The sequence below is a fragment of the Phacochoerus africanus genome, chromosome 1 (assembly GCF_016906955.1).
Source record: "Phacochoerus africanus isolate WHEZ1 chromosome 1, ROS_Pafr_v1, whole genome shotgun sequence".
Classification (NCBI taxonomy): Eukaryota; Metazoa; Chordata; class Mammalia; order Artiodactyla; family Suidae; genus Phacochoerus; species Phacochoerus africanus.
In genome coordinates, this window is record NC_062544.1 from 81,477,133 (window position 1) to 81,493,184 (window position 16,052).

Consider the following 16,052-nt stretch of genomic DNA (forward strand, 5'->3'; position numbering starts at 1 on the left):
TCTGGAGTGTCAGAGGATGCAAGATCAGTCTCTAAAGCTTGATTATATATTCTACTTCTCTTCTTTTTAGGGCCGCACCTATGGCAGGCTCCCAGACTCGGGGTTGAATCGGAGGTGCAGCTGCTGGCCTTTGCCACAGCCACAGCAACACCAGATCCAACCTGCTTCTGTGACGTATACCACAGCTCATGGCAATGCCAGGTCCTTAACCCACTGAGTGGGGCTAGGGATCAAACCTGCATCTCCATGGATACCAGTCAGGATCATTACCGCTGAGCCACAACGGGAACTCCTAAAAGCTCTCTTGAGTTAATTTCTCACCTAGCAGATTGTGCTGTCACACTGTTTAATTTTGCCACTCTGTTGGCAAGAGTGTAGGGAAGCAGGCACTCTCATACATTGCTGGTCAGAATATAAAATAATGTATCCTTTATGGAGGGAAATGTGGCAGTATCTAACAAACTCCACATGTGTTTGCTTCTGACACAGCAGCCCTACTTTTAGGAATTTACCCAAAAGATACTCTTTGAAAAACATAAAAATACATTTGCACAAAATTAGGCATTGTAACATTATTTAATTATAAGCATAAATGTCCATACTTGAAAATTTGGATGAATGAACTATGGTGTATCTACTCAGTGGAATACTATGCAACTGAAAAAGAATGACAGAGTCATGAAACAGTGGGGTGATTTCCAGGATATAAGGAAATGCACATGTTATCTGCTTATTTTTGCAAAAAGAAGGATGAAAAATAAACTAGAAGCTAATAAGGTTGGTTATCTACAAGAGATGGAACTGAGCAGTATGGAAGGGTTTAGGAAGAGGCAGCAGTGGCACATAATTTGATATACTTTTTCATTTACTTTTAACTTTGATACCATGTTAATATTTTACGTATTCAAAATAAAATACGGGGATCCTTAATGGAATATAACTAGAAATGAACCTAACTATTTTGAATGAGTAACAGAACTTAACTAAAGTGGGGGAATAGAGTGGACTAACTCAAGTAACATGTGAATACACAGTTGTTGGTCATATAGTCGGAGTTTATTTTTAATTTTTAAAATTGAAATATAGTTGATTTATAAGTGATTCATATATATTATTTTTCACATTCTTTTCCATTATGATTCCATTATGATATTGAATATAGTTTCCTGTGCTCTACAGTAGGACCTTTTTGTTTATCCACCTATACATAATAATTTGCATCTACTAACCCCAAACTCCCCCTCCATCCCTCCCATACCCTCTCCCTTGGAAACCTTAAATAGTTTGTTCTCTATGTCTATGAGTCTATTTCTGTTTCTTTTTTTTTCTTTTCTTTTTCTGGTATTTTTAGGGCTGCACCCACGGCATATGGAGTTCCCAGGCTAAGGGTCTAATCAGAGCTGTAGCAATTGGCCTACACCTACTCCACAGCAACGTGGGATCCGAGCCGCATCTGCGACCTATACCACAGCTCACGGCAACACTGGATCCTTAACCCACTGAGCAAGGCCAGTGATTGAACCCGAAACCTCATGGTTCCTAGTCGGATTCATTTCCGCTGTGCCACGATGGGAACTCCTGTTTCTGTTTCATAGATAAGTTCATTTGTGTCATATTTTAGGTTCTGCATATAAGTGATGTATAGTATTTGTCTTTCTGACTTACTTCATTTAGTACAAGAATCTCTAGGTCCATACATGTTGCTGCAAATGGCATGATTTCTTTTTTTATGGCTGAGTAGTATTCCTTTGTATATATGTTCCACATCTTGTTAACTCATTCATTTGTCAATGGACAATTTAGGTTCTTTCCATGTCTTGGCTAAATAGTGCTGCTATGAACATAAGGGGTACACATATCTTTCTGAATTACAGTTTTGTCTGGATATCCCAGGAGTGGGATTGCTGGTTGTATGGTAACTTTTTTTTAGTTTTTTGAGGAACCTCCATACTGTTTTCCATAGTGGTTATACCAGTTTACATTTCCACCAACAGTATAGGAGGGTTCCCTTTTCTCCACACCATTTCAGAGTCTAAATTTAAAATGCACTCTGCACAAGTGTTAAATTCTAATTATCTTTGTCTTTTGAAGTAGTATTAGCTATTCTGAGATGTTTTCTGTGAATTGTGAAATTGAGCAGGTGGTAAATATATTGACAATGGGAGTCAAGTTTCTCACCATTAGAGATAACTAACTATCCTTTGATCAGTCCCTCTGCTGAGGGACGGTAACATGAAAAGCAAGGATAGAAGAGTAGGACCATTCTAGCAACAGTGATGTGGATGGAGTCCAAGTCAGTTAATGCAAAGATTAGTGAAGACAAGCTGGGAAGTCCAATTTTTCTTTGAATGGTGGTGTGATGTTTGTATATCCTTCCCAACCATTATTGGCTCAGTTGCTACACTCTTATTACTGAGTTTTTCTCCTAAGTATGTTTTTCGCCTGTATTAATTTTTTTTTTCCTAATCTAACTTAGAAAGGAAATTCTTTAGGGGTGCATGTGACTAGCTCCATATTTAGTTCTTTACTGGGGCCTAACAAAATGGGGAAAAAAAATAAAGCACTTTAATAAGTTTTATTTTATTTATATTTGGTTTGATTGGTACTGTTTAAAATGGAGAGCCCTACTTAAAAGTGCTAATTTTTGGTCTGTCGTTAAGGATGTTGCCAGAGTGTGGCCTGGAACTAAAATGCCTGGACAGTTGGGGAACATCGATAGGACAGCATTTGGACTGAAAGTAAGTTTCTGGAGTGGCTCTTTTTAGGAATGGTTAAGTTAATTCCTGAATGCGAATACACCAGAATATGCACTTAACATGTGTCAGCATATGATTGTTCCAGTAGGTTTTACAGTTATTGAGGATTGGGGTATACGTGAACCCTGTATGTGTATTGTATTTGTTTTCATATATATATATTGAACATCCAAGCCATGGAACATGCACTCATTAAGAAGAAAAAGTTAATTTTCTACTATTTGATCTGGAAGATTTCCACAAAGTATTGTTGTGTGAAAAAAGAAAGATTCAGAGCGTTATAATGTATAATACGCCTTTAAAGAGTTTCCATTATGGCTTAGTAGTAATGATCCCAAATAGTATCTATGAAGACATGGGTTCAATTCCTGGCCTCGCTCAGTGAGTTAAGGATCCGGCATTGCCATGAGCTGTGGTGTAGGTCACAGATGTGGCTTGGATCCCACGTTGCTATAGCTGTGGTGCAGGCTGGCAGCTGTAGCACCAGTTCAACCCCTAGCCTGGAAACTTTCTTATGCTGCAGATGCAGCCCTAGAAACACAAGGAAAAAAAAACAAAAAAAAAACTCTTTAAAAGAGTAAACAGATGCTCCCTACATATATATATTGCCATGCCATGTAATCACAAAGAAGAGTAGACAGTTATATACCAGATGGTTTTTGATTAAATGTTAAATGTGGGCGAGGAAGAGGAGAGAGGAAGACAGTCAAAATAGGGAAAGACAGTATAAAATAGCGTTGTGATATACATCCATGTTTATAAAATAATTATACATTTAAAGAGGAGAGTTAAATTCAGTCTCTGCTAACTTGAATGCATGTAATATCTAAGTGAAAAAGCTGTACTATAATGGGTTTCATATAATTATATATTTATTAGTGTGTGTATGTGTGTGTGTGTAAGAAAAGTATAGAAAATAGAAAATAAGCCACTCAAAAAAACAATCTCCAGGGTAACCACTGGTAAGTAACATTTTAGTGCATATTCTTCCAGTCTCTACTCTAGATATAAAGTATTTTATTTATAAATATTGATCAGCAGAAGTTTTTAAATTTTTATATAATTAAATCTAAGATTTTTTCCCCTCTTCTATTTTATACTTATCATGGAGGCTTATTTATGATGACATATCTATGTATTTTTTTTTTTAATCTTTTTAGGGCCACATCCACAGCATATGAAAGTTCCTAGGCTAAGGGTTGAATCAGCTGCAGCCGCCAGCCTACACCACAGCCACAGCAATGCATCTGAGCCATGTCTGTGGTCTGCACCACAGTTTCGGCAATGCCGGATCCCTAAGCCACTGAACGAGGGCAAGGATCAAACCCACATTCTCACAAATACTAGTTGGGTTTGTTACCACTGAGCCACAAGAGGAACTCCTATGTGTTTTCTTTTCATGTGTGCATCTGTATGTAGCTTCCCTAGTATTTAACATTAAGCCATTATTAGATATTAGGTGTGGGTCAAACTGGATTTTTTCCCCAAATATTTTCTCAGTACCATTTCTTGACTATTCTCTTCCACGTGTGTAAATGTTTTCTCCACTTGAAGATCTTTTTGAATGCCATGTACTCAGGCTACTTAAAAAAAAAAAAAATTAGACCCAAAGAGGTTGTGGCATCCCAGTTTCTAGTTACAGCAAGCATGTTCATATTACCTAAAATAAAGTAAAATTGAATTTTTACTTGTTATTCTTAAGGATGCCAGCAGAATATTAAGATACCTGGAATATTGTCACATTTATATTTAAAATGAGTTTTCTACCATTTCCATGAGACATACACATTATAATATTACAGCACAAGTCATCCATAGGAATTTGAAAATTTTATTCTTATTCAACATTTTGAGGTGCTAACATCATTATGACTTCACAGGCTACTTAGAGCCTCAGCTTTTGTTTGTTGTAACACAAGTATATTCTCAAAGTTTGATTTCATTTCTACTTTAGGTGTGGAGAATAAACACAAAACACAATATAATCTATGTAAATGGCTCTGTACCTGGACACAAAAATTGCTTAGTGAAGGTATGTATAACTTTTCATTTTTCCTTATTCAGATATTTGGATGTGTACGGTAAGTTCTCCTTTGCACCCATAAATGTGACTTGAAAATAAGTGGTTATTTCCCCACATGTTCTTTGCTAATTTTTCTGCTTTTTAGGAGCACCTGAGTGAGAAAATTGCACAAAATAACTTATAGCGTTTTGTCTCAAAAACCATGAGCCTGCACAAAGTATGGGACCAGTAAAAGGCTCTTTAGAAATACAAAAAGGGATATTAGGATAACTACTTGCCAAAATATTGAATACTTCTGTCTAAAAAGTTTTTTTTCATTTTTCAAGAGTACTTTGACAAGAAAACTGGAAATATATGAGGTGGACATTAAATGAGAGTCAACAAGAAAGGTGTTTTGAGGTGGACATTTTAAGGAGAGATTTATTATTATTATTATTACTAGCATTGCTCTAATTACACATTTAAGCATTTTCCTTTTAAAAATGTGTGTTCATTTTTAAGTTCAAAACATACAGATAAATATGTTGTACAGGATAGATTTGCAAAAAAGTTCTTAACCTCTCAGAGACTTATTTCCATCAAATAAAATACAAATAGTGTACCTGGCATTTAAGGCAACATAATAGCGTGAGAGATCACTTTTTACTTTTGAATCTTCCATTCTGAAAATAAATTTGTAGTAGAAGTTATAACTGACACCACGGAAATACAGAGGACTATAAGAGACTACTACAAGCAGCTATATACCAATAAAATGGACAACTTAGAAGAAATGACCAAATTCCTAGAAAAGTACAGTCTCCTGAGACTGCACCAGGAAGAGATAGAAAAGATGAACAGACCAATTACAGGTACTGAAATTGAGTCTGTGATTATAAATTCCCAACAAACAAAGGTCTGGGACCAGCTGGCCTCACAGGCAAATTCTATCAAACATTTAGAGAAGAATTAACACAGTTCTTCTGAAACTATTCAAAAAATTGCAGAGGAAGGAACACCTCCAAACTCATTCTATGAGGCCACCATCACCCTAATACCAAAACCAGAAAAGATATCAAAGGAATAGAAAGTTACAAGGCAAGTGTTACTAAGGAACATAGATGCAAAAATCCTCAACAAAATAGTAGCCAACTGAATCCAGCAATACATTAAAAGGATCATACACCAGGATCAAGTGGGATTTATCCCAGGGATTCAGGGATTTTTCAGTATCTGCAAATCAATCAGTGTGATATACTACATTCACAAACAGCAGAAAAAAACCTTATGTTCATCTCAGTAGTTGCAGAAAAAGCTTTTGATAAAATTCAACATCCATTTATGATAAAAAAAAAAAAACCTCTTGGAAAAAAAAGTGGGAATATAGGGAACCTACCTCAACATAATAAAGGCCATATATGACAGACCCACAGTTAACATAATCAGTGTAGAAAAGCTGAAAAGCATTTCCTTCCTTTTTCTTGTAAGTACTTTGCTTTTTATTATCTTTGTGAGAGGTAACATTTTAACATAAAGTGGGTATGTGACTTGTGCAGAATTTACCAGAAACCAGAGAGTGAAAACCAGTGCTCAATTCTACATTTTGACCCAGTAATTAACATTTGATACTCAGAGATCTCAGATTCCCCCCTTTGGTACTCATAAAAGGTCTCAAGGTGTTCAGGAAAGGAAGTCACAATATGAGGACCTGGTTGTTCTGGCATCATTACGTCATTATCAGTTTTGGATTGTGTTCTTTCATATCCTTTAACAATTTCTAAATTTCTGTGATAAATTCATTGTTCTTCAACCTGAGTGTTTTTAAGGGGCTGTTATTTTGTTTTTAAAGCCTTAAAGAGCACCGTTATTCCACTCTGCCCCAAGATGTTATGGCCCAGGTCCAGAGTTTCCATTCGTTGCTGATGAGAGCAAATGTGAGATCCTGAAAACTGTAAGGGGGAATGGAATAGCCCCAGAGTCCTAGACACATCAGGCTACAATTTGGTTTCCTCTAAGATTAGGAACAAGACAAAGATGCTCACTCTCTCTATTTGTATCAACATCATTAGAGGGCCCAGCCACAGCAATAAGAGAAGAAAAAGAAATAAAAGGAATCCAAATTGGAAAAATAAGTGATTAAACTGTCACTGTTTGCAGATGACATGATACTATACATAGAAAATCCTAAAGACACCACCCCAAAACTATGAGATCTCATAAATTATTTCATAAAGTTGCAGAATACAAAACTAATATGCAGAAAGCTCTACATTTCTATACACTAACAACAAAAGAGCAGAAAGAGAAATTATGGAAATAATCACCTTTGCCATTGCATCCACAAGAATAAAAATACCTAGGAATATACCTATCTAAGGAGGCAAAAGACCTGTACTACAAAAATTATGAGTTGTGGGTGAGAGAAATCGAAGATGACATAAACAGATGGGGAGATATACCATGTTCTTGGATTGGAAGAATCAATATTGTTAAAATGACTGTGCTGTACAGGGGAATCTACAGATTCAGTGTAATCTCATATTACCAATGACATTTTTTTGTAGATCTAGAACAAGAAAAAATTTTAAATTTTTATTGAAACGCAAAAGACCCTGAATAGCCAAAATGATCTTGAGAAATAAAAACAGAACTGGGAGGAATTAGGTTCCCTGATTTCAGACTATACTACAAAGCTGCAGTGATCAAAACAGTATGGTACTGGCACAAAACCAAGTATAGATCAGTGGAACAGGATAGAAAGCCCAGAAATAAACCCACGCAAGTATGGTCAGTTTTCTACAAGGGCGGCAAGAATATACAGTCAAGAAAAGACAGTCTCTTCAATAAGTCATGCTGGGTAAAGTAGATACTACATTTAAAACATTGAAGTTTGAACACCATGTACAAACCACCATACACAAACCATATACAAAAATACTCAAACTGGATAAAAGACCTGAATGTTAAGACCAGATGTTATAAAGCTCATAGAAGAAAACATAGGTAGAACACTGACATAAATCACAGCAATATCATTTTGGGCCCATCTCCTAGAGTAATAGAAATAAAAACAAATTTAAACAAATGGGACCTAATTATACCTCAAAGCTTTTGCAGAGCAAAGTAAACCAGAAACAAAATGGGAGAAAATATTTGCAAACAATGTGACCTACAAGGGATTAATATCCAAAAAATACAAACTGCTTATTCAGATCAATATTTAAAAAAAAATCCAATCAAAAAATGGGCATAAGATCTAACTAGACATTTCTCCAAAGAAAACATATGAATGGCCAAAAAGCACATGAAAATATGTTCAGCATCACTAAGTATTAGTAAAATGCAAATTAGAACTACTTTAGTTTACACCTTAACACCAGTCAAGAAGGGCCATCATCAAAAAGTCGGCACACGGTAAATGCTAGAGAGGATGGTGGAAAAAAAGGAACCCTCCTACACTGTTGGTGCAAATGTAAACTGCTGCAGCCAGTATAGATGTTCCTTAAAAACTAAAAATAGAGCTACCATGTGATCCACTAATCCCACTCGTGGGTGTGTATCTGGAGGAAAATATAATTTGAAAAAATAGATGCACCCCAATGTTCTAATGCACCGTTTACTCTAGTCAAGACATGGAAGCAACCTAAATGTCCATCAACAGATGAATGGATAAAGAAGATATGGGGGGGGGGGGGTGATGGAATATTATTTAGCCATAAAAAGAATAAAGGTATTTGCAGCAACATGAATGAACCTAGAGCTTATACTAAATGAAATAAGTCTGATAAACAGGTATCATATGATGTCAGTTACATGTGAAATCTTAAAAAAAGATACAAGTGAACTTATTTACAAAACAGTAACTGACTCACAGACACAGAGAACAAACTTATTGTCACCAAAGTGGAAAGAGGTGCAAGGAGGGATAAAATAGGAGGTTGAGATTAACATAGACATAGTACTATATATAAAATAAACCTCAGGGACTTCCTATTTAGCAGAGGGAACCATATTCAATATCTTGTGATAACCTGTAGTTGAAAAGAACCTCAAAAAGAATGCATATATGTATAACCAAATCACTTTGCTCTCCATCTGAAACTAAAACAGCATTCTGAATCAGCTATACTTCAAATTACTATAGTTTAAATAAATGGAGAACATGAACCTTCAAAAATAATAGCAGTGTACCAAAGAGACATGCATTTACATTTAAAGGTGGCCAGTGGGCTTCAAGACTTTTCTCTCTTTTCTTCTCTCACCTTCAGTGTCCCTAGGACATGAGATTTAGATGAAATAGCATCATCTGTGTTTCAAAGCACTCTTTTGTAGTACTGTAGCATTGACAGAATGCATAAGTAGTGCTTTCACCTGAAATGTTCCTCATGTATGAGAGGTCATAAAAATGTGAAAGTGCCTGAGATTTCACTGTTTAGGCAACTTATAACTAAGTTTTCACAGTTACGAAAGTAACAAAGTTTTGTTGTTGGTTTTGTTTATTTGCTTGGGTTTTATTTTGAGTTTCAAGTTATGTAACAGTTTTAAATTGGCAGAATATTACTTTTTTTCCAAGTTAAATTCAAACCAAGATTAACAATTGGCCAAAAAAAAAAAAAAAGGTATTTCTTCTGGTCAACTCATTGATAATTTCTGTTGTTTTAATGAGCTATATGAAAAGAGTTGTTTTTCTATACTTAGCTATTCCTAGCAGCTGTGTACTTCAAATTATTTATTTCTTTTGGCAAAATGATTATGTCTCATTTTACTCTGTGTGTATAATTATGTGTAATTTTTTCTTATTTCTCTGAATGAAGTTTGTGTGAGAAGCTTTAAAGAATGCAATAATATTTTCCAAAAATAAAACCCAATATTTTAGATCATATTAATAGCTGTACTGTTCCTTGATCTATGACTTCATAAATGTAATTAGAACATCTTTAGAATTAAAAAAGTTAAAGACTTATAGTTTTATTATTATTTTCATTAAGTACTATTCTGTCCTTTGCTTCTCAGTGAGATTACTACATGTTAAATATAAGCTAATTTCTTTAAGGAACCTTTATGTTTTGGTGTATATGCTCTTAGTCTTAATTCTAATTAAGACTACCAAAAATGCTAGGTAAATTTAATTTTTTTTAACCCTAACTCAAAAAATCTGGTAGCAAATAGTGTAGTAAAAATACATAGGGAGTTCCCATCATGGCACAGCAGAAGCAAATCCAACTAGGAGCCATGAGGTTGCAGGTTTGATCCCTGGCCTCACTCAGTGGGTTAAGGATCCGCTGTTGCTGTGAGCTGTGGTGTAGGTTGCAGATGCAGCTCGGATCTGGCGTTGCTGTGGCTCTGGCGTAGGCTGGCGGCTACAGCTCCGATTCGACCCCTAGCCTGGGAACCTCCATATGCCACAGGTAGGACACTAAAAAGACAAAAAGACAACAAAAAAAAAGACAAAAAATACATGGGAGTTCCCATCCTGGCTCAGTGGTTAACGAATCTGACTAGCATCCATGAGCATGTGGATTTGATCCCTGACCTCACTCAGTGGGTTAAGGATCTGGCGTTGCTGTGAACTGTGCTGTAGGTCACAGACATGGCTCAGACCCTGCATTGCTGTGGCTGTGGCATAGGCTGGCAGCCAAAGCTCCAATTTGACCCGTAGCCTGGGAACCTCCACATGCCGTGGGTGCGGCCCTAAAAAGAAAAAAAAAAAAAATACATGGTATGAGTAGATAATAAAATCAGTAGTTAAGTAAATTTAGGTATGTAGTTTATATCAGTTCTTTATATTTGAAAAATCAATTTGTATATAATTGATAATTATACAATTGATCTTATAGGCAGTTCTGGTTGTGAATAAAATATAATCAGTAATAATCAGAGCAGTCTTATGAGATACCTAATTAATTTGAGTAAAGTTATTTCTGTCACTGCATTAATAAAATTGAAATTAAAATAAATTGCATTTGTTGGGATTCAGTTCCCTCTGTGGCACAGTGAGTTAACAATCTGTAGCCATTTGGGTTGCTGTGGAAGTGTGGGTTCAATCCCCAGCCTGGCACTATGGGTTAAATGATCCATTGTTGGCACAGCTACTAGGCATGGATTTTGGCTATGGCTCAGATTCAGTCCCTGACCTGAGAACTCCCATGTGCTGTGGATATAGCCATTAAAAAAAAAAAAAAAAAGCTATTGGAATTAAAAATATATTTATAAAAGGATATAGGATTTATAAAATGGGTATATGTTATATACTTAACAACTGTCGTTACATTAGAAAATGTAGGATCAAAAAAACAGGGAGTTCCCGTCATGGCTCAGTGGTTAACAAATCCGACTAGGAACCATGGGGTTATGGGTTCAATCCCTGGCCTCGCTCAGTGGGTTAAGGATCCAATGTTGCCCTGAGCTGTGGTGTAGGTCGCAGACGCGGCTCAGATCCCACATTGCTATGGCGTAGGCGTAGGCCAATGGCTACAGCTTTGATTAGACCCCTAGCCTGGGAACCTCCATATGCCGTGGGTGCAGCCCTAAAAAACAGAAGACAAAAAAAAAGAAAATATAGGAACAGATTGATTGTGAATAATAATTGTAATAGTCTGTCTTTAAATAATTGGTATAACTTTTTAATAAGATCATTGTTTCCTCCTTCCAGATCAAAGATTCTAAACTGCCTGCATATAAGGATTTCTGTAAAAATCTGCCGTTCCCCACCTACTTTCCTGATGGAGATGAAGAGGCACTACCAGAAGATTTGTATGATGAAAATGTGTGTCAGCCTGGGGCACCTTCTATTACCTTCACCTGACTTCATTGGACATTACTCACATATCCTGTGAATTCTGATGAGCCTGCACAATAAAATAACCAGGAATTGTATTGCCTTAGTTACCGCACTTATCTTTTGTCAAGGGCATAAATATATCATTCATCCCCCAAGTGGATTTTGTATTTAAAAATTACCACATTAAACAAATCAGTTAAGTAGATTGAATATGCCAAACTTAAGATGGACTGGCGATTTGCATATTAGCAAGTTCTTTGTAATTTGGGGGCTTTGTTGTTTCTTTTTAACTATTTCTCAAGTTTATAAATATAACTTCTCTTACTAAAGATTTGTCTGTCTTTGTGAAAGGGTGGTTGTGGAACAGTGTCAGATCATATGGGGACTGTTCAGATAAAAGAAAGCATTTTCTCAGCCCTAAAAATAGAGGAATTTAGATTTTTATTGAAATTGCAGAAATGTATGTCAGAAGCCTGACAAAGACAATCAAATTATGGATCTTCTTTACACTTCTGTTGGAAGGTAGAGTTTTTTAAGTCACTCAACTGTAAAATAGGTGTAATTATTTTTTCCTTGATGTTTTCCAAAAAAAAAATCAAGGAAAAATGGCCTGGGTGTGCATTCAACAAAGTTATCATCTACTTCTCAAATGTGAAGGGATCCTGAGTTTCTCTTCATTCTATGAACTGAAAATGTGTTTACTGATGGCTACTTATGACAAATAATTAAGCTTGACAATGAAAGTATAAGTAGGCCTCATTTAACTACCAGATTTCCTCTTGACCAGATTCCTGAGGACCCACAGAATCTAACTTAATTCCAAATATTTTTTGAGACTTGATTCACACAGCCACCCAAGAGCCTTATTAACCACATTGTTAGAGCTCCATGTGATTTCCTGATAACTAATGGAAAGTTTTTATTTATACCTCATTTCATTTCATTAAAGATTTGTGGCAGTTGATAAAAGGTCCATGCATTATAAGTAAGGGGAAAACATGTAGGATGGTATGAATTAGAATAGGTAGGGGGTTGGGAAGATGAGCAGGTATGATATGCAAAGTTGGTATACTCACTTTGGCTCTGAGCTTCCTGGGTAAGAAACAGGTAATACTGTTCCTTTAAAACAAATAATATTGATCTGTTATGTATTTCTTTAATCATGAAATCTTCAAGAGGAATCATTTTAAACTGTAGTAAGTCTTGGTTACCACACCATTCTTTGTTAAAAACAAAAATTATCAAAAAAAACAATATTATCAAACTAGAAAATTCTGACCTTGTTAAAGATAAACATAACATTCAAGGGTAAAATATTAGACACATTCTTGTCAGAGGTCAAAGCTACCCTTTACTGGTTCTGTTCAATAGTATTCTTGCAGATCTTATCCAGTGCGGTAAGACAAGAAAAAGTCGTAAATATAGAAAAGTGAGAACAAATCTCATTATTTGTAAGAGAAACAACCTAGAAGATCAAAACAGAAAACTGATAAGCTATCAAAACCAAAACCAATGAATACTGTCCTGGTGACTGAATCAGCATCAACATAGACAAACATAAGAGAAATATTTAATTGGGAAATTCTATGCAAAGATGTATACCATCCACAATAGCAATTTTTTAAAAAAGATTCCTGAGGGAAAAAGCCTGACAGATATGGCAAGGTCTTACTGGAGAAGATAAAATATGTCTTATGTGTGTTTTGTTTTTGTTTTCTGTTTCAAAGCCACATCTGTGGCACATGGAAGTTCCTGGGCTAGGAGCTGAATCAAGCTGCAGCTGCCAGTCTGTGCCACAGCCATGGCAGCTCCAACTGCCTTCTTGTCCACTTTGGTGACACATAAAGCAGCCATCTATCTCATGTCACAAACAGCAAAACAACCCAGAGGAGAGTCAGAGCAACTCTCAATATATATGGGCTTGCCAGGAACTGTATCAACAATGGCAGCATCACTAGATTACAAGAATTTGGGACCGTCAGACAATCAGTCTTCCCTTCAGCTCAGCAAACTTGCCAACAGTGTGAGCTGTATAATAATCCAGCACAGGTGTGTATCCAACACTGAATTGTTCTGGATGGTTCAAGATAATCACTTGAGCTGTGAAGCCAGTTGCTTCCATCAGTGGGTCATTTTTGCTGTCACCAGCCACATTGCTACAACAGACATCTCTGACACCTTCCTGACAGTGAAGCCCACATTGTCCCCAGAAAGTGCTTTATTCAAGCTTCATGGTTCATTGCAACAGACTTGACTTTGGTTGTAACCACGAATGGAGCAAAGGTGACTGACACACCTGGTTTGAGAACACCAGTCTCCCTTCAACCCATAGGGACAGTACCAATACCACCTGCTTTGTGGATTCTCTGGATAAGCAGAAACCACATCTGTCAGTTGGAAGAGTTGGTGGCAGGATGCAGTCCAGAGCTTCAAGCAGTGTGGTTCCACTGGCACTGCCATCTCTACAGGCAACTTTTCATCCTCTGAACCAAGACATGTTAGCACTTGGCTCCAGCATGTCGTGTGTCACAATTGCAGCCAGAAATTGGCTCAAATGCTACTGTGGCGGGGTTGTTGTCAAGTTTCTTAATGTAGGTATTGACTTCCTTTATGAGTTCCATGTGTCTCTTCTAGCCATAGGGTGACTCAGTGCAATCAACTTAACCTCAACAATTAGTCGTTTCACATCCAGAGTGTAAGCCAGAAGGGCTTGCTTGGTGCAATCAATCAACTTAACCTCAACAATTAGTCATTTCACACCCAGAGTGTAAGCCAGAAGGGTCAGCCCATTCTTGTAGATACCTGCTTCAAATTCACCAAACTAGCAGCAACGCTTAGGACAACACAGTCAGCCTGGGTGTGCCTGTCATCATGTCTTTGACGTCTCTGTGTCCCAAGCATCAATAGTGGTCACATAGTACTTAATGATCTTGAATTTCCACAGACGCATCAATGGTAAATACTGTGCTCACGTTCAGCTTTCAGTGTGTCCAAGACCCAGGCATACGCCTCAGAGACTTTCTGTCCAGGTGGGATATGCTTTGACCCATCCCGAAAAAAGTGTCCACAAACACTAGCAGGTATCCAAAATTCTCTGTGGTGCCAGTCACTTGAGTACAGTCCTCCGAGGTGGCTCAGGTTCCTCTTTGTTGGGTCCATATCTGAAGAGGGCTTTGGGTTATTTTTAGCATAGATCATGCAATTCTGAGTGACTCACTGCATGGTCTTTTGTAGGTTAGGCCTCACTTTATATATATGTATATAAATATATATAATTACAGCTATATATTTATATATATTTAAATCCATTGTAATGTGGTAACTCTCCTGTAATGGACGCTGTTATGAATGCAACACAGTGTCCAAGAGTGGCTCAGGAATCAAAACAACTGCATTCCAATTCCATCCAGGTGAAATGTGATCCAAGTGAAACCCCACTCCCAGACTTACCCTTTGTCCTTTTCAGATTACACTGGCTAGCATTTTGACAAATATGTCTGTGAGAGAAGTGATTCTCTTGCCAAGGATATTGTTTTTTCTTTTGTCTTTTTAGGGCCGCACCCTCAGCATATGGAGGTTCCCAGGCTAGGGGTCCAATCGGAGCTGTAGGCGCCAGCCTACACCAGAGTCACAGCAATGCCAGATCTGAGCCATGTCTCAGGGCAATGCCAGATCCTTAACCCACTAAGCGAGGCCAGGGATCAAACCGGAGTCCCTCATGGATACTAGTCGGATTTGTTAACCACTGAGCCACGACAGGAACTCCCCAGCATCACTTTTTAATAGAGTTCTTATTGGCCATATGTTTTTGGCCTTCTCTGAGGCCATTAGCACACACTTTGTGTCTTTTCATAGATCTTGGGAGAAAGCTCTGCCTCTTTCCTGGGGTTTACTTTTCTTTCTTTCTTTTGTTTTTTTAGGGCCACACTTGCAGCATATGGAAGTTCTGAGGTTAGAGGTTGAATCGGATCTGTAGCTGCCAGCCTGCATCACAGCCACAGCAACACAGTAAACTTAACCCACTTGAGCGAGTTCAGTGATCAAACCCACAACCTCATGGAGCCTAGTTGAGTTCGTTGTGTCAACTGCTGAGCCATGACTGGAACTCATTTTCCTGGAGTTTTCATGAGCACCACCTGAAGGCTAATGCATTCTGGTGAAACTATATCAAGCTGTTCTGGTGAAAAGCTTCAAGGTGAGACCTATCAACTTATTCCTCACTGTCAATTTTACCTGGAGCTCCTGTGGAGAATTAGGTGCCTCAAGTCCAAGGGAGCCCCTGGGCCTCTTCATTCATTAAGAGCATTCCTCTCTTTCTACCATACGAGAGGCTCTTTTATTGTTTTTCTTAGGTTTTAGCCTAGGACAATCTGCTTTCCACTGTTCTTCCTCCTTCCCCAGTGGTGGCTTACCTCTCTTTCTTTACCTACCTTCCAGGAAACCAGTGCCACTGCCAAAAAGTGGCATTTTGTTTTGCACTTCTTTCTTCTGTTGTTCCCTGTTGAACACTTCA

At 37.4% G+C, this 16,052-nt stretch overlaps 1 protein-coding gene and 1 pseudogene across 2 annotated transcripts in view; one reads left to right on the forward strand and one right to left on the reverse strand.

The window, feature by feature from the left end:
- MRPL3 (mitochondrial ribosomal protein L3) overlaps positions 1–11,634 on the forward strand; it is a 38,928-nt gene extending 27,294 nt beyond the window's left edge. For both annotated transcript variants that reach the window (XM_047768233.1, XM_047768242.1), the window contains exons 8-10: positions 2,661–2,738; positions 4,711–4,788; positions 11,411–11,634. In XM_047768233.1, the coding sequence (XP_047624189.1) occupies positions 2,661–2,738; positions 4,711–4,788; positions 11,411–11,563 (309 nt within the window). In that variant the 3' untranslated portion in view covers positions 11,564–11,634. The remainder of the gene's footprint in view (positions 1–2,660; positions 2,739–4,710; positions 4,789–11,410) is intronic.
- A 1,256-nt stretch (positions 11,635–12,890) lies between these two features.
- LOC125138257 (elongation factor 1-alpha 1-like) lies at positions 12,891–14,160 on the reverse strand (annotated as a pseudogene).
- Between the last annotated feature and the right edge of the window lie 1,892 nt (positions 14,161–16,052).